Below are 23,436 nucleotides of genomic sequence, written 5' to 3'. Positions count from 1 at the left end.
ATAAATATAATGCAAAGACTCAGTCACTTTTCATAGGCGTATCTTTTGACAGACACACATCTGTTTGAATTTGGCACGTGTTAAAAGTGTACATGGCCTTGACTACTACAGATCTTGTCCAAACAAAATCTCTGATCTACCAGCTTTTGGCTTTAATATTTGGGATTTTTTTGAGGTTCTTGTCCCCACTGCCATTACCATGGAACGCTTGGTCACGGGGCCTTGGGGTTGTCTCAGCTTGCTGGCTTTCCATGAATTCCCCCTAAATTCAGTGGTAGCATTGCACAGGGCTGCTGGAAGCAGCAGAGGAACTGTGGAATTATCCAGACTCGTTCCTTCTCTGGTGCTGGGTACAGGTGAAGGCAGAAAACCAAGGTGTGGCAAAAGTCATGTCCCCACTGGTGACCTGAAGCAGGGTTGTGCAAGGGGCTGGACACTCTGTCAGTGCACACTGGAGGAGATAAGGCAGACAACAACACTGGCCATTCTCATCCTTCCAGTCCCCTATTTCTCAAACGCAAACACAAACAGCATATCTTGCAGGGCTTTCCGTTTTTGTCCTGTGTTTCTTCCAGTCCTTCCTCTAGCAGCAAGACTGTGTGGGGGTTTGCATCTTCTTCCTTGAGGTGGCAGAAACTTTTTTATGTATTTTTCTTTTTAATGTGTGTTTCTAAAATGATGCCTTGAGCAGGTGGATTCATGTAGCACCTGTGACCAAAGCTGTGTAATGAAGTCCAGACCTGCTTGTACTTTGAATGTGCTCTTCCAAAAAATGTTTGTTATTTTTCTCATGTGGTTTCTGGAGGTTCTTCAAAGAAAATACTGCAGTAGCTGTAGCTGTTCTTTCCACTGGTACCTGCCCCATTCCCACATAACTGTCATTGGAGGTGCCCAGGAGGAGCCTGTTGTCCTTCAGTGCTTGTAGGTCAGTCACTTCTATTACAGCATGACGATCCTTCGTCAAGGAAAGAGAGATCAGGATTTGTTGTTTTTTGACGCAGTCATGTAATCTGTGTGGAAATGCAGAAAGTGCTGATGATGTATAGGTGTCCTCAGCACTGCCATCTTGCCCTCTCCCATCTCTCTGCACTCATCTCCAGTGGTTTTAGAGCAGCAGGCCACTAGAGGAGCACAGCTGGATCACCAGGAGCCTCACTAAGCAATGTAATGCTAATAACTATACACATAAAGACCAGTCAGTTCCTTCCTCCCCATCTGCAGCAAATGATTAGAAGAAACAGGCTGTACAGAGGAATTTATTTTTGGAACAGAATTCATTAGAGAGCATAAATCAGATGCAACCAGTACCTTAGCTTTTAAATTCTAATCAATCATAGTTCCCTATGCAACTTTTACCGTAACATTAGAGTCTGGTGTTTGGGTTATTATGTGATAGTGTAAGCATCACTTAAATTGTGTCTCTTCAGAGTTAATAATTATCCTGAGTAATTATAGTTACTTGAGGGGGGAGTACTTGTATCTGTCCTCCTACTGTGGATATACAGTTCTTCTTTTTTGTCCTTTTAACAATGTCAGGTCATAGCAGGCATTATAGGTTTGAATTTCTGACTTGACGCTTGGAGCATACATCCTAAAATAAACTGATTTATGCATAGGCATTTTTTTGTGTCTAGATTATCATGTGTTTTGAGCAGTTTCTGTGAAGCACCTCATTTCCAAAACAACACCAAAACTCCCCTCCCGAAACTTACTTTGTTCTGTCTTACCTAAATCCTGCAGATGCATACATGCTTAACTAAGAATTTTCTCTTGGTTTGGTATTCAGATGATGAGACATGAATGAGTAATAGGCTCTTTCATGTGGAAATTGCATATATGGCTCAAAGGAGCTTAGAGGTCATGTAGTTCATGACTATTCTCTTGTAAAACTAGATATTATTTATACCTAGACCATTCCTGGCATTTTTATTCTTTTAACCTCTTAAAAACAGGCAAACTGGTCAATGATGCTTAACTTTCATGGTTAGTTTTTCTTCCCTGATACCCAACAATTCTTTTTTTTTTTTTTTTCCCCAGCAAGTTAAACCAACTAATAACTTTTTCATAGCAAAACTCTGAAGTTTTCCCTCTCAATCTCACCTCTTCTTTATAATAAGTAGTCCTCATGCTCTTAAGTCTCTTCTCTGTCTCGTCTTGAAGTGCAGTACATGCAATAGCACTTACCAAACTGGGTAGGACAACTACTGCACCAATGCAACCTGGTAAATAACCACTTAAGGCAGTGGCATTACATAAAAGGATATGGAGGTGACTGACTACAAACTGAGGTGAAGTCTGTTGTAAATAAAAAAGTTAATATTGTTTTGAGATGTACAGGGATATCGTATTTTTGTGTTCAGTTGCCCTGTTTTAAGAATAAGATTTTATAACTAAACTCTGCTGGATTTTTTCTTGATGAGCTTTGGACCAGTGCTCTGATTTAGGACTAGAATAGTGAATTCTCATCTACGCCCATCATGCTCGTGCAGCATCTCATTTTGGGTTTACAAATAATCTGGTTGTAGTCTGTCACCTAATTCTGCAAGGAACACACTAGAGTCTCCTGGAATTTGAAATAGCTTTTCTTGGGTCCAGTTTAGTACCTTATCTTAATCTGATGTTGTGTCTTAGAAACCTGCTTTTTACATGTGTGGTATTCTTCCTACTGTCATGTAATGGTCTTACATTTCCTTGACTAGACCGTATTTCCACAGTCTATCTGTCTTTAAATAAAATAGCAAGTCTTTTTGCCAGTTGCGTAACTTAAGTCCATCAATAGCCCACTTACTGTTTTTCTTCTTGTGTATCAGACCAGTTAATTTGCCAAAGGAGGGAAGAAAAAAACCCCACAATATTTATATGTGACTTTTCAAACCAAAGTGTTATCTCCCTTCCAAACAGCTATGGCTTGGTGGTGGTGAGGAATCAGCAATATTTAATACCCTTCAAAAAACTCAAGTTGGGGAGAACAGTCATAATGTCCTTCTAACTCTTACTCTGCTTTCTTCTTTTATCATCACATCCCTGAAGAGGATCTTTTAATTTTTCACTCAATGAGACCTTTGCAGCCCTTTGAGTTGAAGATAATTGCTAGTGGCTCAGAGCATGCTCTAGAACACAGAACAACTTTAATTAAGCAAATTCTTCCAGGCTTTGCCATCTTCGACACTTTTTTCTGCTCTCAGCGGTTGTTTTCCCAGTCCAAGGCTTCTCTGAGGAATCTGGCAGCTGTCTAACTGAACATCAGAGGCATCATGTCATTAACTATTTATTCACCTTCATCATACCTGATCTATCCTCTTTTCTTCTAGCATGGCCAGAGAATGTCTTCTACATTTTGCTTTTAGTTACTTTTCACTTTAACTTGCCTGATTCTCTGTATTATGCTAGTTGTGTGAATTTTGTTCGCTTACATTTGTTTTCTAATTGGTTTATCAAAGTTCCTGTCTAATCGTGTTCCTGTTTGATTTAGGCTATTCAGTTTCTCATCATATTTTTGAAAGAATATAAAGTTAAGCTAGCCGTAGTATTCCAGTGATTTGATTGAACACCTACCAAATTCAGTAATAGCCTTTAAAACAATAAAGTTTTGAGCCCACTTGCAAGGTATTGCGGGGTAGTCTTGATACACAGCAGACTAAGACTTCCTCTTTATATCATGCAAAACTGTTGTCTTTAACAATAAAAATTCTGAGTGGGAAACTGAGGTGCCCTGATCTGACTTATTTGAAGTAGTTCTGTATTTTAAAGTATCAACTGCAATGTTAAAACCTGCAGGACAGTCATGGCAGTCTGTATAACGCATGGCTTGGCATCCTTGCTGACAGCTGAGGTACTCGTTCTGGAGTTGCAGTAACGTTTTGGGGCACCCTTTGCGTTAGTTCCCAGCAGAGGGTGGTTGCAGCAGAAGGCAAAAGAAAATGTGAGGATGGTTATTACAATGGTGTGTGTAAGCTAGCAGGTTGTCCCCTGAACATCTGTGTGATGGCGTAAGGTGCTGTGCTGAGTTTTAATGACTGCTTGCTCTGTAGTTATAGTGAGGCTTCTTTAAGATTCAGTAATTTATTCATATTAGGTTGCATTTCCTACTTTTACTCCAGTAGGAGTGTTATGGCAAACTTCCATATGTTTGTTCCAGTAGAAGCAAAGAAAAAACCAAAACCAGCTTATTTTCACCTTCATGCATATAATTGTTACGTGCAGACAACAAAAAAAAAACCCAAAACTACTATTTCTGGGAAAGAACACAGTTATTGGTGAAAACAGACTTTTTTTAATGACAGAAATATTGCCAAATAACTGAAGAACAGTATTTCCTACCTGTAGCCCTAAAACACGTAGGTGCTTGGCATAAAGCTGAACTTGCAGATTTGAGTCTTTCTTCTTAGTTAAACATGAGAATAAAAAGAACATTTGGTGCTACAACACTTATTGGGAACCGTGCTGCTGCCCTATTCCTTCCAAAAGTGTTATCTGACTGGGAGATGCAGTCTTAAATTCATACTATTTATAAATATTTGATCAAATACTTTATTATCTCCCAAGCCATGGGAAATCAGCCAGTCTGGCAGAAATAATGCAAGCTGTAGGTGCAGTTTCATTTTGAAGTGTGTCAGGCGTCATGATGGGAAAGGAAGAGCAAATGTTCTTTGAGCATTTGTGATAAGTACAGTAAAGGCCTATGCCTTACTTCTCAAGTTCCAGGAGGGAAAAAGAAGTTTGGAAGTAGAGCATCATGATGGAAACCTGCTTGTTTCTTCTCTTCCCCTCTGGGTGCATTTGTCACTTAAAATTTGGTGTTCTGCTGCTTTCAAAATCTTGACAACCAATACAGTCATAATCATTCAAATTTACACTTCATGAATGCCAATTTCAGGATACTGAGAGTGTGATTTCTTTACTAACTAGTACTGTCAAAATTCAGTATAGAGTTCTGGACTTGTACATAATTGAGAGCTTGCTAGTCTATTGTAGAATAATTTTGTAGTGAAAATGCAACTTCAGCTGGAAAGAACACAAACAAAAAACCTCAGAGTGGTGCCTAAAGCTAGTTGTTTGAATAGTTTCAGATTAGTTATAGTCTGTATATTGGTGTGCTTGGTGGTTCTGCTGGTATCTGTCATAAAAAGCCTAAACCAATGCATTTTTAGAAAGGATGATGTTGGGACAGTTTGGTATCATATGAAGAGTCCAGATGATAAAAGAACAGGGTATGTGTGTTTATGTAATAGTAAAAAATGCAGCTTATAATAAATAAGAGGAACATGAAGGGAAAAGAAAATCTCGGGCACTTCTTGTGCTTTATGATGTAAAAGAAGTGATTTTTTCCCATCATTTCTTTACTCTGTATAATTTCACATATTGAAAATTCTTATTGAGCTGAAGGCAGTGTCTTAAAGGAAAAAAAAAACTGTCAAAATAAATTCCACTTTGTAACAGCAGAGGTCAGAATATATCAGGAGATACGAGAGAAGGAGATTGCAGTGGCACCCAGATTCTGTGGGAATTCGCACTCTCTCGAAGTGGTCGGTCAGGCTGAGGCAGCACTCTTGGGAGAACACTGGCTGCCATAAAATATGGGAGTTTTTAATAGCATATTCATGGTTACATGCCTTAGTTAAAAGGGTATTGTATGGATTTAACGCTTTGGAATGAAAACAAGTTAGACTTGTGTCCAGCTTTTTCTGGATACACTTTTCCCTATCTTGCTGTATATTACAAACAAAAAAATCTGTGAGCAAGGAAATGGTAAAAAAAAAACAAAACAAAACAAAAACACCTAAAAAAAAGAAAAAAATCATGGTATATGGGGCAGGAGGAAGTGGTGGGTGATATTTTTTTCTTTCTGGAATGATTTCTGATGCAAGAGAACTCTGTGAAAAGATGTGTTGTGTCTGTGTCTGTGTGGGTTTTACCACTTAATGATAGAGAAGGCTGAAACTCCGCTAGATATGAAAGCACTGGTATCCTCTCTCCCCACCCTGCGAAAGTGCTGACATATCTGGTGCAGGTCACTGTCAGACTGAGGATGCTGGGTGAGATGGACAATCAGTTTAACTCATGGCCTAATTCCTTTGTTAGTCTGTAAACACTGTGCAAGTGGTGTTGGAATGCTTCAAGCTGAAGTTGCATCCAACTTTTTGTTCTAAAAGAAAATACTTAAGAGGATGTGTATCCAATAAAATGCATAATTTTGTGATGCCCACAAACAAAATTAAATCTTGTATCAGAAATAACATCGATGATACAAAGTGCCATTCCTTTCTCTCTGGAATTTCAAATATTAAAAAAAAAACAACCCAAAGACATCATTCTGCTTTGATAAAGCAGTGACCTAATGTTAAAAGCACTTCCCAATTTTGTTTTTGTTATGGTAGGAAAAATGGCTTCAGCTGCAAGTAAAATGGTAAGAATTTTCATGTGGAGATGATAATCATGTACCAGATCAAGCAGCAGAAATTGGCATAACTTCATGAAATATGTATGGAGGAAAATGTTTAAATTGGGGGCAGTCTATGCTTTGTCTCAGTTGCTAAGCAAAACTTCAGACATTCTTGAAGTCTGCGTGCCCTGGAAGGCTGTTGGTCATAGAAAACATTGTGGCTCAAACCCGAAATGCTTGAGGCATCTTGCCTACGGTAGAACAAAATCTCAGTCTCTTCCACGACACAGATATTTTGCTTATGAAAAACTGTATGGATTAGTGATAATATCTCTGCATTTCATGCATTGTTATTTTTAAAGACAAAAGAAAGCTAAACTAGAGACAAAAATTGCCCAAGGTACAAGCATCTGTTTATAATCCAAAAAGTGGATCTTTTCTGTCTTTGCAAGGTACAAGCATAATCATACTAAATGGATGGAACATAATAATCTTCCCAGACTGTTTTTATACCTCTGGGTAGAACATTTTGTGGTGCAGTTTGCCTGCTTGCATATCAGTGTTTTTCTTGTGTGCATTTCACGGGGCTTTTTTCATCACTGTGGCTGTATCATTAGGGGAGATTATGTGAAAATATGTGAACCAGCCCTCTATGGGCTGGAACCTCTCTGGTTTTTCTACGTAGGACTTAAGACCAGCGTCTCCCTTTTGAGAAAGGTTATATCAGCCACATGCAGATAGAGTCTGTAATATACCATTGTCTTTTATTTTCCCAGAGAAAAATAAATTCTTTTTTTCAGCAACGTGGAAAAAATTGAGGTATTGAAGATTCACATTTTACATGCTAAACGGGTTGAATATGGAAACTATGAGGTAAATTTCTGCCTCTCCCTTGCAGGGTATGAAATTGTTTACAAGGAGTCATGAACATTTCTGCAAGGATGTCATAATATATATAAGCAAATTATAATTGTCTTCTGTAATAAGGGGGGAGATCGGCTGCTCTTGACTAGTAATTAAATCCTACCTCTGGGCAGTGTACACAACCTTGTGTATCTGCTATGACAGTCAATCTTGTCTTGGGCTCCTCTTAACACACCCAGTTGAGGAAGCAAGAACTCTGTCAAACCAGTCTGGCTCCTTAAAAAGTTAAATAAAGCTGCATTTTGCAGAGGAGCAATAAAATAGCTGGAGGAAGTGTCACAGTAGAGGTGGCTGAGTTCGGTTGTGTCATCGTGAAGCCTGGATCAGAAGTGGGGTGGCAAGTGGTGGTGTTGAAGAGCAAGGAGAAAGCATTGGAAGAGTTTGGAAGAGCAGCAGTTGTTACTTGTGGCTTCCCTTCTGGACTACAATCTCTCCTCCATGTTCTTCATCTCAATTCTTTAATTGAAGTGCAGCAGTCATCCTTGGACAGGGCCACCTATGACTTTGAGAGCTGCTAATGCTGCTTCTATCTTTGGTTTTGCAAACCAAGGAGAAGAATCCTATGGAGAGTAGGAGTTTGCTAATGGTATATTTGGCTTAACAAATACTCAAATTACTAGACCAATGAGTTCAGATAAGAAAGACAAATACCAGGGCATAAAGAAGAACCTTTTTATGTCATCTTTAAGTAGGGTGAGCTCCTAATTTTGAGGTGGATGGTAGCCTGATCCCTGATTTATGCTAACACTGACGTTTTATTTTTGTAAAGGCAAATGTATCTTAAACAGTGAAGGACTTGGATCTTCAAGGAAAATGATATATATGGTTATGAATAATGGGTGAGTAGTATAGCCTGCGGTTTAGGGTGAAACCATGTCTGCTGTGAGATGATGGAAGGGTCTTGGAGGAGGTGTAGCTGGAATAGGATACCCTGAAAAATGAAAAATCATGTGATCATGCACAAGACCATGTTCATTTTTTTGGACTTCTCAAAGCATAAAGACACTTCAGTAACTTGCTACATGTTCATCAAATATTCCTTTATATTAGTCCTTTAAAAGGACAGCATTCATATTTTATAACTCCTCAGAAACCTAATCAGACACAAAGAATTGGTTAGCAAAACTTACTAAGCCTAAGCTTCCTCGTTCCTTTGCCCAGACTGATATTCACCTCCTCTAGATGTGCTTCTGTCATCTTTTCAAATGTAAGCCATCCTTTTGCAGCTCCCTTGGACTTCAATTTCCTCTGTAGCCATCCTTCCTCCTCCGACTGCAATTATTTAATTTCTTTGCCAGAGGCAATTTCTTTCATCTCCTGTCAAGGAGGGGGACTACATATAAGCACACAGCCTCCGGTCATACGTCATACCCAGCGTATCTCATTAGATGGTGCTGTGAAGCACTGGCAGTGTCCTGTGCTGACCAACACTATAATGTAGGAGCTCATTACCTGTAATGCAATATATGGCTATGAGCCTTAGGAAATGAAGCCTTCAGAAGTCTCACTTCCAGCTTAGTAACTTGGTGCGTGCATAGTATATTTCAAATATCCCAATATAATTATTTGTATGTGTTTATATTCCTTTAAATTTAGGATTTTAAATTAAAAAAAAACAAACCAAAACAACTCAGAAACAAAGCCAAAACAAACCACAAACCCCCCAAAATACCAATTTTCTTGACGTTACAGTTCTGTATAGCTTCTCCTTCTGCTTACTCACTCTCACCTCTTGAAACTTAAATGTTATTTAAAAAGCCCCCAACTATTGAACACAATAGTATTCAAGTGCTTTACAGTCTTGCTTTTATTTTGATTGAACAGGTCATATCAGTGGAGTTCTCTTAAGCTAATCCTTCCCCCTGAATTATTCTAACTCCAGGAAAGGAATAATATTTCTACAGCTGAAATCAACATTTACTTCAGTTAATTCTACCTGACAGTTTATTTCTACATAACTGTTGCTAGATATTACTGAAATTCCTAAATGATGTTGTTTAAGAACTACAGTTAATGCCAAATGCCATAGTGGTGTCATGACTGGTTTTTTCCAGACTCTGTACATGATGCTAATTACCTTTATGGTGTCTTTTGACCCTGTTAAATGTTCATTTCCGCACAATTTCTTTGCTCTCTGTCCATCTGTTGCCTTGTTAATGAGCAAAGTAAACCTGGTGAAATGGGTTGGAAACCTGTGGGTGTAGAACGAGATACAAAGGTGAGGGGACATGAGGACAGGAGAGAGGATGCAGCGAGAAGGCTGTTGGTTCCCCAAACCTTTATGTGTGCACATATGAGTGTATGCATGAGGAAAGGGGGGTTGGTGAATGTTTTCGGCTGAAGCTGACTCAAACCATGTCTCAGTATTTATGCTGCTCAAAGTACTGCTTCCAGTAATGGTTGAAAAGTCTGAGAAGATTGACGAATCTCCAGTAACAAGAAGAAATTACTTCCACGCATGAATAACCTCACTAAATATGCAAAAGCAATTGTATGTGAAGCATTTCCTTCTTGTGTGTGTATTCTTTTTTCTGATGCCTTTTTCCTCCTCCTACTGAATGTAGTTCCAGGACCTTGTGGTTAGATTCCTGGCTCGCTCATGGTACCAGCACTGCCCTCCAGAGAAGCTTGGATATTTACAATAAATGAAAAATCAAAGTGTTAAATACACCCAGGGTCAAGGCATTGAATTTGTAAGAGCGCGCTGTAATTTAGGGCAGAAGTGTGCTCTGGTTTTGGCCGTTTCATTTGATATCTCTGCATCTCTCTGCCACTTACATAAATAATCCCAACAGGGACCCACTTGCAAACAGCAGCAGAGTTTAAGCATATTTTTCTCAATCAATGTAAGCAGAGATAATGTTTTCCTTAAGGTCCTTTCTATAAAAATAAATACTAGTGGACTGACAGCCTGTATTGAAACTTGCAGCATTATACTCTCTGACCTGGAATAACAATAGTAGTAAAACTGAGCTATAAACTTAGGAAGTACAAACATGAGAAGGCTTTTTATAGCTTGCATTTATCTTTTGTTCTAAATGAACAAGAACAAAATATTTAAAGATTCAATTACAGCGAAGTGGAGACATTACTTAAAATACTAAATATAATAGATTAAAATGTTAGACAAATGTGATTTTTAGTACCTCTACAACAAAAATGTCCAAGTTTGTATTTGCTTTAATCCTATCTTTACATTTGCCCTAGAAAAATGTGATTTTAGTATCACTAATATTTTATCTGTCAGTATTTCAAGTAATGCCTCTATTTTAAGTGAAGCTTGAAAAAAAAAACAACCCCTGTTTTTTTACTTGTTCACCTGAACCGGAAGTCCTGCAGTTGTCATAAACTTTGTATTCCTCATTTAGCAAAAGCAATGGTATAAACAGATTTTGCATGGAGTTTTTCAGGGTGAGATTGTGGTAACTATCTGAACTTGAAGTTCTTCGTGAAGGCACATGGCCATCCATCCCATTGGGCACATGCTGCCTGTCATGGTGCTGAATCACTGGATCTTTGGGTATACTAACCTTCTTAAGAATCTGCACTAAGTCCAAATGTTATTCTCTCGTCTCCAGTGTGCTGTGGTGCCCTTCTCTGGTAATTGGAATACCTGGCTCAATTGCTGTGGTCATTTTGGGGTGGGAGACAGGTGATGGGATGTGTGAAGGAGTTATATGGGGATGAGGGTTTTAATTTTTTTCAGTGGGCTTGTTCAGCTTGGAGAAGAGAAGGTTCCGGGAAGACCTTAGAGCAGCCTTCCAATGCCTAAAGGGGCCTACAAGAAATCTGGAGAGGGACTTTTTACCAGGGCTAACAATGATAAGACAAGGGGTAATGGGTATAAACTGGAACACAAGAGGTTCCACTTAAACTTGAGAAGAAACTTCTTCTCAGTGAGGGTGACAGAACACTGGAACAGGCTGCCCAGGGAGGTTGTGGAGTCTCCTTCTCTGGAGACATTCAAAACCCGCCTGGACACATTCCTGTGTAACCTTATCTAGGTGTTCCTGCTCTGGCAGGGGGATTGGACTAGATGATCTTTTGAGGTCCCTTCCAATCTCTAACATACTGTGATACTGTGATACTGTGAAGGCAGAACGGCTTTAAACTGAAAGAGGGGAGATTCAGATTAGACATGAGGAAGAAATTCTTTACTATGAGGGGGGTGAGACACTGGCACAGGTTGTCCAGAGAAGTTGTGGCTGCCACATCCCTGGAAGTGCTCAAGGCCAGGTTGGACGGGGCTTTGAGCAACCTGGTCTAGTGGAAGGTGTCCCTTCCCATGGCAGGGGGGTTGCAACTAGGTAATCTTTAATGTCCTTTCCAACCCAAACCATCCTATGAATGTTCTATGAATTTTTAGCATTATATTAAAGCACAAAATAGTGTGGGTGGTTGCAGGACACTTCCTAAATGCAGGCCCTTCACATGAGCGTGAGGAAGGGAGTGGGAAAGAAGGCTCTGGTGCCATTTCTGGGTAGCAGGAAGATCATGGTTTTCTCTTGTGACTGGGTTGTTCAACCAGCCCTATAAAACCTTCCGTCTGTGGTGTTTAAGTCTTCTCACAAGACTTTTTTGTTGTTGTTGTGGGTTTTTGGGGGTTTTTTTTATTTTGTTTTGGGGTTGTTTTGTTTGTTTGTTGTGGGGTTTTTGTTTGTTTTTGTTTTTTCCTTTTAAGCTGTGTTGTTGCTGAGACTTTTCTAGTCTTTTTATTTCGACATCCTTAGGGAGATGTTGGACATATTGTTTCTGTGCCCAGAACAAGCTTTTTGTATGCCTCAGGTGGACACTATGTAGGTGTCCAGCTGAGACACAGCTATGCAGGGGTTAGTTTATCCTTTGATCACTATTCGCCAGCTCGGAAAGGCATTAACAACTTGAGGTCGGGTAATAACCAATGCAGTGTTGAAGAGGTAGATATTAGAGGTTTCAGAAAAGAGGTTAAGAAATTCTGTATGGAGTGACTGACTTTCACAATGGGCAAGTTCAGAATTGGGCTAGCATGGGAGCACGTATGTTATGAAACATGATTATTAAAAGGTATCTAAGAAGTGAAACTGGTATCTCTGCTCACCACTTCTTTTATCTCAGTCAATTGCTTTTTTAGAGACTGTTCTTTCATAATTCTTGTTCCCAGAGTTTTTTGCATATTTATGGAATTCAGTTGTTGCTTTCTGGTTGTATCAGGGGTGAACTGAATGTTTGGGGTTTTCTTATGACTATTTTATCTTTCTCATTAATTAGGAACATTTATGGGTAAGAGGCTTAATGCCACCCTTCTTTTATGACCAACCACTGAGCTAGTATGGAGCTCAGCTGGAAAATTTTAAAATAATATTATTCTTCTGTTGTCTTGGGAAGGTGCATAAATACCTACTTTTATTTAACTGAAGTGAATTGTAAATACACGTGAGAAAGTAAATGCATGGCCAAAGTTAGGTTAAACATTAAAGCATGCATCACTTAAGATGGCAGCTGTTGAAGCTGTGTGCATTTAAACTGTTTATGGAATTCAGAGTTTTTAATAAATCGGAATAGTTTCTGAATAAACCTATATAACAACAATAAATTGTCAGTGATTTCTAGTCGTTCAAAATTCACTTTGCTTTTGCAAGTTTTATGTCCTACTGAAACGTCTAGCTCCATCTAGTTTATGCTGCCTGTCTCTGCATATACAGTGAGGCTTTTTTGTCACACAAAGTAATGTATATAAGTTTTCTTAGTTTGACACCTGTCAGTACAGTCAGCAGTATAATCAACAGTAAGATTATTCATCTGGCTGTATTGTGAGATGATCTTGTTTGTGTAGGAGGAAAAAGGCTTGACTGAATTGATTGATCCCAAAAGTTTATCCTTGCTCTTTCTGCAGTATTGTTCACTTAAGTCAGCGATTCTCTTAAATATTGGAAGAAAAACTTCATTTCAGTCCGTCAGACTGTGTCCCTATATGCAATTTGACAGAAGAGCTGAAACAAACAGGGCGTAAGCAGCTGATGTGCAGAGATCTGTTTCTAGCTCCTACCACACTGGTAATCATGTCCTTTCTTGCTTGTCCTTTATTCATTGTTTTCTCCATCTTTTGTAAAAATGTATTTGTATGTTAATTCAGGAGTCTTGGCGTATCTGTTCAGAAGGCATACCACAGTAAGACCCCATCATTATGTTGATGACAGAAAATAGCAGTCAGGCTTTTTCAATAATAAACTATTTCCTTTTATAAATGTCTGTTCTGGTTTGTTATCAAAGGCAGTTTTGGCTGGAGAATGAAAAATTTCCACATTCTCTGAAATGAAATGGTGTCCAGGGATTTGGGGTGTGGGGTTAAACAGGAGAGTAGAGGTTTGCATTGAGCAATAGAGTGGGAGTTATTGCAACTGAAAAACATTATTGTTATGGATATGAAGGGCAACATTCACATGGTCCAGCAGAAGTGATCAATAGCAAAAACATCCATCTCCTTCAGCCCTCTTACTTTATCTGTGCAGGCAGCTGAGAAGCAGAATTCTTGGTAGATACTTTTGCTATTTCCAGCCACCCCAGCTCTGTTCCTCAGTGGAGTTGTGCCTGTCATGGATTTTAGTGATGAGGTGCAAGGACTTGAAATGGAGAGCTTCCTTCTGTAGAAATCCAGGCCTTGCTTTTGACTCCTGTGAAGCTATTTGGCTGGGGCATGTCATAAGCTGATTGCTGAACAGCTGACTGGCAAAGCCTTTGTGGGTAACAGCTTCTTGATCACTTGTTGACCTCTCAGGAGTTTGTTGGACCATGAATTAAATTGTGATCAGAAGGGAAGATAGCAGCATGCTTCCTTCTATGACCTTGGCTGCTTCAAACCTGGTGTCCGTCCTGCTACCAGAGGTGAAATGCCAGGAATGTTTTCCCCAGGGTGGAAGATAGGAATGCCCACACTTTCCGTACATCTTCCTGGGGCTCAAAATTCAGGGATATCGATCCTGCTTGCCTCAAAAATGAGCTACTCTTTTCTACTGCTTGACCTTGAGAAATCGAGTGATCACTGTGGTTGTTGCTGCAACATCAGAGGCTTTCTACCCAACTGGCTGATTTTGCCATTTGTGTATTCAAATTGAGTGCATCAACCCTCTGAATATGGTTCCTACCGTCTGCCCTTTTGGAAGACATTTGGATTGATGATCAATTGATGTGACTACAGCAACTTGTGACAATGTTAGGGGGGTTTGGTTTGGGTTTTGTTGGTGGTTTTTGTGGGGGTTTTTTTTGTTTGGTTCTTTTTTTTTTTTTTTTTAAGAAGAAATTGAGAGAGAAAGAACTAGTAGGGAAGAGAAAACTGGATGGGAAGTCTGCAAAGGGCAAACACCACAAGCTCCACACTTCAAAACTTAAATGGCAGCATTTTTGACAGCTACTGCATATGCCATTCAAGAAGCTTATATCCTATATGGCATTTAAGCAGGACTACAAACAGCCGTGAAGCAGGGAGGCGGGACTTTGGGTAGTGTGTCTGAAATGTCCCACAAAGCAGCTACTTATTGTCGCAATCCAGAAGAACCACCAGTTTCTGCAGGAACTCAGGAGAGGGGAAAAATCCCTACTGCTTCGGTGTTTATTCTTCCTTTGTGACAGACCCTAAATGATAAAAATCTCTCAAGCTGAGGCAGAGTATGTACTGACAGTTGTATATAAAATGCAGTGGACTCTAAATACCTTATGAAAATGAATCTGCTTCCAGGCCTTGCCAACCATACAGATGCCAGAGCATTGGGGGTTTCTTGAACGTTTTCACGTTTGCAGTGTCTGTAGCCAATATGTCTCCTGGTGCATCTTATAATAACAGTACTGTTGGGAAGTGATATATTGGATGAGGGCAGTTAAAGCCAAACAAGAGCTATGAATGGAGATATATACTGATGGAATTACGTAAGGATGGAGCCATTTGCAATGTAGTCTGATTCAGATTTTTTGGTGATTGGTGGGAAAAAGAAAGGCCATTAGCAAGGTAGCAATTCAGACATTAGTGTGTACATGAGGAGATCTGCTGAGGCAGGTGCTGTGACACAAACTGGCAGGCGTAGTCGAAATTCTGTAGTGGGAATGGTACTGCAGTGTTAGATCCATATCATTGTCCCAGTGCCTTACTGCACCCAAGAAGCCCTCTGCAGCATGATAAACTTGGCTTTTCATGATGTAGGCTGAGCTGGGGACCTGAAGTTCATGAATCAGTGTAGTATCCTCGAGGTTGCTGTCGAATTGTTTGCCCTGTGTGATCCTTGCATGAGCCTGCATTAAGCCTGTTGATGTCATGTGTGGTTTCTTGAATATTCCATCCCGCACCTATGTCCTTACATCAGGAAGCTGCACTCTTCACACTGGTACAGCTAGCCTTTCTCTCAAATTTTTGTGTGGGGTTCTTGCATGGTTGGAGATGGTGTAGTCTATGTGGAGCTGTGGCAGAGGAGCTCTGAGTGAGATGGAGAGAGCAGTGCTGGCCAGCATGAGCCGTAGAGCCAGCTGGATGGCAAGTACCTGATTCCTTTGCAGCAAGACATTGTTCAGGTCACAGGCTGGGCATGATGCAGTGCTCTCTCCTTGTTTCTGAGCAGCTAGTGCTTTTGTGAAAGAGAATCAGTCAGCCAGTGTGCCTGTGTATGTGGTGTGAGTCTTGCATTGGATGGGGAGAGTCTAGCTTAGGTATTTATACCACAGCAAAGTAAAACTGGGAAACCTGCCAGTCCCTTGCAGTTTGAGTTGTATGTGCTGGTATTTGTAGGAAACCCACTTGAAGAACTTACTGTCCTGTGGTAGCGCTGCTTTTCTGCTAAAGCTGTTCAAACCTGTGTGGACCATAGAAGCAACTTGATGTGAACTCCCTTAGTATTTTTTATTAACACTGCAAAATCTTTCAGCTGTGACTAGCTTTTAAGGCAAAGAGGGCCTATTATGATCTGTTGTATTTGGCCTCTAGTAGGACAAGTCAAAGAAATGTACTCAGTGTTAATTTTGGTACTGAGGCATATAATCAGTGTATTCTTCTGTGCCATGTGCTTTTAGTTCAGTTCATTATTTTGTTATCATGCCATCCTCAGAATGGTTGATCTTTGGTTATTTCTTTTTGATTTGCCTCTTTCTACAGGAATCACAGCAAACCTGAAATTAAACTAGCCCTCTGTAAGCATTTTTTTTTTAAATGTCTAAATGTAAGTGAAGACTGGATTTGAATACTGTTTGAAGTAAATTGCTTGGACCTCACAATTGCAAGTTATCAAAGTATTAGGGGACGCTGTCTTACAAAAATAAAATCAAACTGGTTTATAGAAGCAATTTATGATATAGCTTTTAATTATGTCATAGCTCTCTTTCTATCAAAAAACAAAGAAGCAAAATACTTTCAGCTGAATGAAGAAGAGGAAGGAGACATAGTTGGAAATGAGATGTTGTTCATACATGGATAAAACCTGATTTTTCAAGCTAATTCCTTCATTATTTGGCACATAGCCTAAGTTGTTTGAAAAATTGTCCAAAATCAAGTATGCCTTTTACGTAAGAGTACCACACCCAGTATAACCAGTTTTAATGAATAAACAGTGACTCACAAATCGTAGACATTGTTTGGAGATGTAATATCTCTGGGTGGGATTTACTTTGCCTTAGTCAGGTTCTTAAAAGTCAGGGAACTGTGAGCCAGTCCATGGCTTCCCATTTTTATGGGTTTTTTTTTTTTTTTTGATACCTAGATCCTATGCAGGCTGTAATAGTTACAGCTGAGCTTGATGCCTCGCAGTGAGTATGAGCTGGATGAAAGTGCATGCTGAGAGAAGTCCTCCCTCTCTGTACAAAAGGAGGGTTTAAAATTGAGTGCTTACTTATGACATCAACAAATTCAAGGTGTTGTGCAACCAGGGAAATGTTTTGGTTTCAAGCAACCAGTGTTAAATTGTTCCTTGAGAATACTTCTTAACTACTTAATTATTAGTTATCCTTTAAAAGTCAGTATTAATGAAACCTAACTTGGCAGTACCAACGCTTTTATTTTAGTGTCAACAAATCACATAGTCGCCAGAATCTGTGGGTCACAAGATTGGTCTGCCAGCTCCATCCTTTGTATCAAATCAGTGTTCATTGCCACAGTGGCTGCACAAATAACTTAGTCCAAATGCTTGCAGTGTAATGTCCTCTAATTTTATTTTAAGAGGTCTGCAATTGTAATAATAGCATTTACAACCTTGTACTCCAGTTGGGTTCTCTTGTGGTTCAAGGATGGCTTGTAGTTACTTGAGGTCATATGCTGAAAGACTTTGTAGCAGTCAAAAATGTTCCACGCAGGCACATGCTTCTTGACTTCTTGAGAATAATTTCTGAGGAGTGACCTCCGTAGCTACATGCTGCAGTTCTAGGCTTTTTTTTGGGGGGAATGGGCCCAACTGTAGGTGAAGGAAACATCTTGCTGTCTGTTGCATGCATGACTTACAAGTAAGCTGTCTATATAAACCCAAACACTTGGACTGTGTAGTCCTGCAGGTGTCAGCAACAACTCCAAAATGAGAATAACTTTTGGATTTTGAGAATTGATTGGGGTTTGAAATGTCACCATAAAACTAGACCCCAGTCCTACAGCTCCTATTACAGTACAGTTATGCTGTATGACATGCAGACTTCATACTTTTAGCTTGTAGAAATGAAGGCTTTAATTTATAACCTGTATCCCCTATTACCTAGGAAACACAAATATTTATGTTAAAACTTTCAGAGCTGTTATGTTACACTGACTAGTTTCCTCAAAATTACTATCACTGAATATATGAATTTAAAAGCAAAAGGCCATATTTTGAGATGAGGGTAATTTTCAGATGCCGTGTTTTTAAGTGATTCTTGAAAATCATATTGCTGAGATGCAACATCTACTCTTCTGTTGGAACAGAGTGTTGTTACAGGAATATTGTATAAAACACAGTTCTCCCAGGGGAATCGGTACCAGCCTTTGTTGTTGTTTAAAGGTGGTTTGTTTTCTTTTCTCTCCTTGAGTTTTGACTTTTTTTCTCACCTTTAGTTGGTGTGCTATCCTTTTTTCTCTGTTCATTAAATCCTAGGAAAAAAGCCCCAAACCTTAAACCGAGCAGAAGATTTTTGTAACGTTTTTGTAACAAAAGGGAGATGGCAGTTACAGCTTTCGAATTAAAAGATAACCTACCTTAAAACTATGAAGTTACAGTATTTCTGGTGTTAGTATACGTGCCTTTTGCAATTTGAAAAAAATAACAGGGTGGTAATGTAATAGGTCCTTAAAGAGCTACATCCTCTCCTTTTGCTCTTTCACCAGGCACAGCTCATTTGTTTCACTACTAATTTCTTTAATTACTGTGATAATCAGTAGCTTTGGTCTGGATGCATGCAAGTTCCACAGCACCTTAAATTGTGTGCCTGTAGTCGCGTGCAGTGTCAGGAATGGTTAAGATCCCCAAGGGGAGGTTTGTAATTAGCTGGTGACTGAACCTGATGACCTCTAAGTTTGAATAAATGCTCTTCCTAGTGTTTAGTTTCTATACCCAACTGGGATAAACCCCTCTTTTGGACTGTTTTAGGAATATTGGCCCTTTTGCTAACTTGTCTGTGGGTTACTAATCTGAGTGTTTAGAAGAAAGCTGCCAAACTTGGTCCCTTCAAGGGACAAGGGTCCAGGGGGTATCTAGTAGGAAGAATCCAGATGAGTTTAGACGTGAGCAGGGTTCTGTGTTGGTGGTCTTGTTTGAGATGGAGTTAATGCCACGAGCAAAATTTTTTTTCTTGTTGGAGAACAACTTTGCTGAATACATGTAGGCAATGGTTTTGACATTGGGTACCTTGTCTTCTATAAGACATTATTCTTGTTCACTGCTTTTCACTTTGAATATAAAAAGTAGCCCCATTAGTGTAGTCCTAGCACTTGCCAAGAAATGGAAATTGATGTGCACGTGGTAATACAGACTTGCAGAGTGGCTCCTTAGTCACATTGCCTTAGGTGCAAGTGGCAGGAAAAAAAAACAAACCAAGCCAAACCAAAAAAAAAACCCCAAACAACCCTATTAAAATACTTTTGTGCTGGATATGCGTGTACGTGCTGTAACATGAAGTAGGAGATAAAAGACTCTTCTCTCTTTCGCACTTACGCTTCAAATTTATTTTATGTTTTTCAGTTTGGCTACTATTGCTTTAGGAAATGACAAGTATTCCCACAGAATGTAGCTGAAGATTGATTTACACTGGGGGAAACTAGTTGAAGATGTTTGAGCTGACTTCTTTTGAGGCATAAAGAACTATGTTTTGAATACTTCTTTCTTTTGAAATTAGTATGAGAAAATAATAGTATGAACTAAGTGTTGAAAAGTTTTGTGGTTTTGTTTTTGGGTTTTTTTTTTTTTTTTTTTTTGGTTTTCAGTACTTAGATGCTCTGGCTAGTCCTGATTTTGTGTGCATGTCCAATTAACTCTCAATCCTTATTTTTATAGACAGTTACTGGGAAAAGCTTTGGAACCAAAGACTTTCGAGCAGCTCTGGAAAATGGAGTCCTGTTGTGCGAGTGAGTATTGACTTACCTGTATAAAAATCCTTCAGGCTAACATGAGTTGTCAGCTTTCCTTGCTGGCCTCAGACGAAGTACCTAAAGTGTTTTGTAATAAGTAATTTATTTTTTCTTTTAATACCTGTTGTTTACCCTGGGAAGGAAGAACAGCTTTCACACGTTCTCTTTCTAGATATACATGTTCCATGTGTTGTCCCACACACTCCTTTGTGAGTTACTGCGAGGACTGTGCTGATCCCCTGGCCAGTTGATTGGTTTTATTGGTCATAATTCTCATGGTATCACTGGGCTTTATGATCGGCTTGTGCAAGGTGGTTTGGCTATGGCTGGGAACAAAGCACTCACCCCCACATACCCACTGGTGTTGTTTTGGTTTAGGTTTTTCTCCTCAATCTCCACTCCCTTGAAATAAATAATTGTAAACACTTGTGTTCTGGTTCTAAAATTCTGAAAACTATCTATTCCTATCAGAAGTCTTTTTACACTTAAAGAAATTCTTTTTTCTTTACATTTCTGATTTGAACCTCACAAAACTGTAAGTTTAAGATAACAAGCAGGTATTTGATCTCATATGTTTGTTACTTAATAATATTGCTCTTATGGTTCCATCCAAGTATCTCAATAATGTAGAATCTATTAGATGTCATTTGGCATACTTTATAAAAGCATACTTCAAAACCAAAACCAATGCAAAAAACAAACCAAACACTCTAGGATGATAAAAGTAAAGGGACTGGGTCTCAACATAACATAGAAATATGTTGTCACATGTGTGAACATGCAGTCCAGGTTTCAGTACTTTCTGGGCTGACTTACCTATTGCTTTCAGCAACAAACTCTGACTTCAGCTGTTTTTTGAAGCATCTCTAAAATGCTTCCTTGTGCTTATATATTATAGGCTTGGCAATAATGGAACTTGTCTGGTTTCGTTGCTAGATTGAGTCAGAGGTGTAGTATGTCCACTTGCCATGTCTCTTCCACATATCTGTAACTGGTTTTGTACTTACTGGAACTGGTTTCCAGGACTGAAAGCGGTGCTAATCCCTTAGTATTTTAAGGAATGGCAGGTGTAAATGTTGTTTAGAACACCAGTGTGAGAGAAATCTTGTTAGAGAGGTACCTGGGTCATTTAAAAAAATCTCAGAGCATCTCTTAAAAAAAAAAAAAAAAAAAAAAAGGTCAGACTTTTTTTTTTTTTTTCTAACTATTAAAAAAACCAAAGCAAATCAAAAGGGCAACATTAGTGCATTTCCCCTACTGTGAATATAATTGTGTTTTCCTGTCCTTGACTTTATTTTTTGCTTTGGGCTCTTTGTCCACCTAGTCTATCTTGCTAGCTGCCTTTCCTAGTTAATCAAGTCCCTATATCACAATGATAATTTTGGATGATGTTGCAGAAATGGATGCTGTATTTCCATTACTTGTGTAATGAAATGTTAACTAGACTGCATGTGGTAATAAAAATAATTTAGACTTTTAATAAGAAGGTATTTCTTCAGGTATGTATTTAGTGGGATGCGTGTATTGTATTCAGCTGTAACTTTTAAACAGTGTCTTTAAGAATTGGCAATGAACTGATACATTCTAATCCCCTGATAACTTCATTGTTGACACTTATTTGGCAAACGAATAAAAGCCTCCATCTGCCAAATGCAAATCAGTTAGATTTATCTGTAATTAATAGCCATATGCAAGAAAAACATCCTGTAATTCCTTCAGCTGAGCAGCTTGCCTTAGGAGACATGCAACTTTCTTTACAGAAAAAGATGCCTCATTATGTTGCACTAAATCAAATAGCTGTCCTCCTGTGTCAGAACTTTAAATTTGATGTACTTGAAGTACAAGGAGAAGTGATTTTCATAGAAATTCTGTGGAAACAGAAAAGAACAAGATGGGAAACTTTTCAGATGTCCAATTTTCAGCAAAGTCGGTAGAGTACATCATTGCAACAACTAGACATGACATTGTCCATTTTTCCTTGGTTCACCTGTGATACGGCTAATTTAGTGTCCATGGATATATTATCTCTAGAGGTGGTATATTTGACTTAAACAGCAAACATGCATTTTGAAGATTAAAAAGGGGGGGCACTCTCCCCCATAATTTTTTGTTTTAATTTCACCTCAACAGATCACTCTTTTTTTAATAAATCATTAAATATATTGTGCTTACTAAACAACTCAGTCAATGCAGTTGAAAAATCTCAGGACCTGTAGCCATTATTCTTCTTCTGTAGATATTTCTATCCTCCATTCCAGTATATCTAGGTAAACTCTATTCTTTGTGTTTACTTTCCAAATGCATTTGCTGCTTGAGCAAAAAAAGTTTTTTCCCATGTAAAGTTACACACGTTAGGTCCTGGCTCTGCATTGATGTGGGTAGATCACAAAACCTTACCGAACCTTTGTGGGCTAAAGGACCTAGCCAGACAAGCTGCACCAAGAAGAGCGAGCAAGTCTAAAATCCTTAAAGGTACAGAGGAAGATGAAGTCTCCAGGGTGTCCTGAGGTCCCTGTTCTGTTGGTCCTCTGGCCTAACATGTAATTTGAGGAACCACAGTATTTCTCTACCTGCATGTCTGAAAACCTGGGTATAAAGGTGCAACGAATCCTGTGCCTCATCCTCATCTGGGGACAAGGTGTGCATTTGGGCTTCTGTATTCAAAAGTGATGCATTAATCTGTCCTATCTTCTCAGTTTAAGTATGGATTATATATAAAGTAAGAATGATATGAGGCACAATCTCTTCTGGCTGAGACTGAAAATGACTTGCATGTATAAATTGTATATGCCCAAAATGATTGTTGCACACACACTGGCCTTGATAGCACTATGATAACTGAATTGATTTCTTATATATACAGGAATATCAGTGCTTTCACACTGAACTCTGAAAATTAATATTCTGATATATTTTTGATATCGTCTTCATCAGAAGATTTATGTGAAGTAAATGTTTAAATGGGAAATCTGAATCTGATTAACATCACCACCCATGCAGTAGAAACACAGATCCATTTCTGCCTACACCTACCCAGGCATTTTCTTTTCTTTCTCACTTTGCCACTCTGGGTTTTTTGGGTGTGTGTGGCATATCCCATTTTTGCTTCTGCAGTCTGCTGTTCCTTGTCACTTTTTGGAAAACTGATAAAAAAACCCAAAAAAAAAACAAAAAACCAACCCATAACTAGGGGGCATTAATAGGTTCAGATTTACTTGGTTCAAATCATGTAACTTACGCCTATATGCAAAGTATTTCTTAATAAGCATTTTATGCTCATGCTCAAATAAAGTTCATTTACATAACAGAAAATCATATGACTTCTGTTTTTAGTTTGATTAACAAGATCAAACCTGGCATTGTTAAGAAGATCAATCGCCTGTCAACTCCAATAGCTGGCTTGGTAAGTAATGGCATCAAATATACTATCTGGGATATGGCGCCAAGTTTTTTTAATGAGCGCTCTCTCGCCTATTGTTCTTATATGGTCTTGTTACAAAAACCTAGTAAGTTTTCAAAGTTTTAGCTTCATTTCCATTTTAGTTTAAAACTGTATCATTAATATGTTGTCTTAGACTGCAGATTCTGTGATTTG

General features: G+C 38.9%; 1 protein-coding gene across 1 annotated transcript in view; it reads left to right on the top strand.

Moving 5' to 3' along the window:
- The window catches only part of LMO7 (LIM domain 7), a gene marked incomplete at its 3' end in the record, with an annotated part of 127,873 nt that overhangs the window by 16,506 nt on the left and 87,931 nt on the right, over window positions 1–23,436 (top strand). The window contains exons 2-3 of the mRNA XM_080614024.1: window positions 19,768–19,838; window positions 23,175–23,244. Of these exons, the coding sequence (XP_080470150.1) occupies window positions 19,768–19,838; window positions 23,175–23,244 (141 nt within the window). The remainder of the gene's footprint in view (window positions 1–19,767; window positions 19,839–23,174; window positions 23,245–23,436) is intronic.

This window comes from Psittacula echo (assembly GCF_963264785.1).
Source record: "Psittacula echo genome assembly, chromosome: 3".
Taxonomy (NCBI): Eukaryota; Metazoa; Chordata; class Aves; order Psittaciformes; family Psittacidae; genus Psittacula; species Psittacula echo.
Note: the sequence above shows the minus strand (reverse complement) of the source record. Positions and strands in the feature narration are given on the sequence as shown.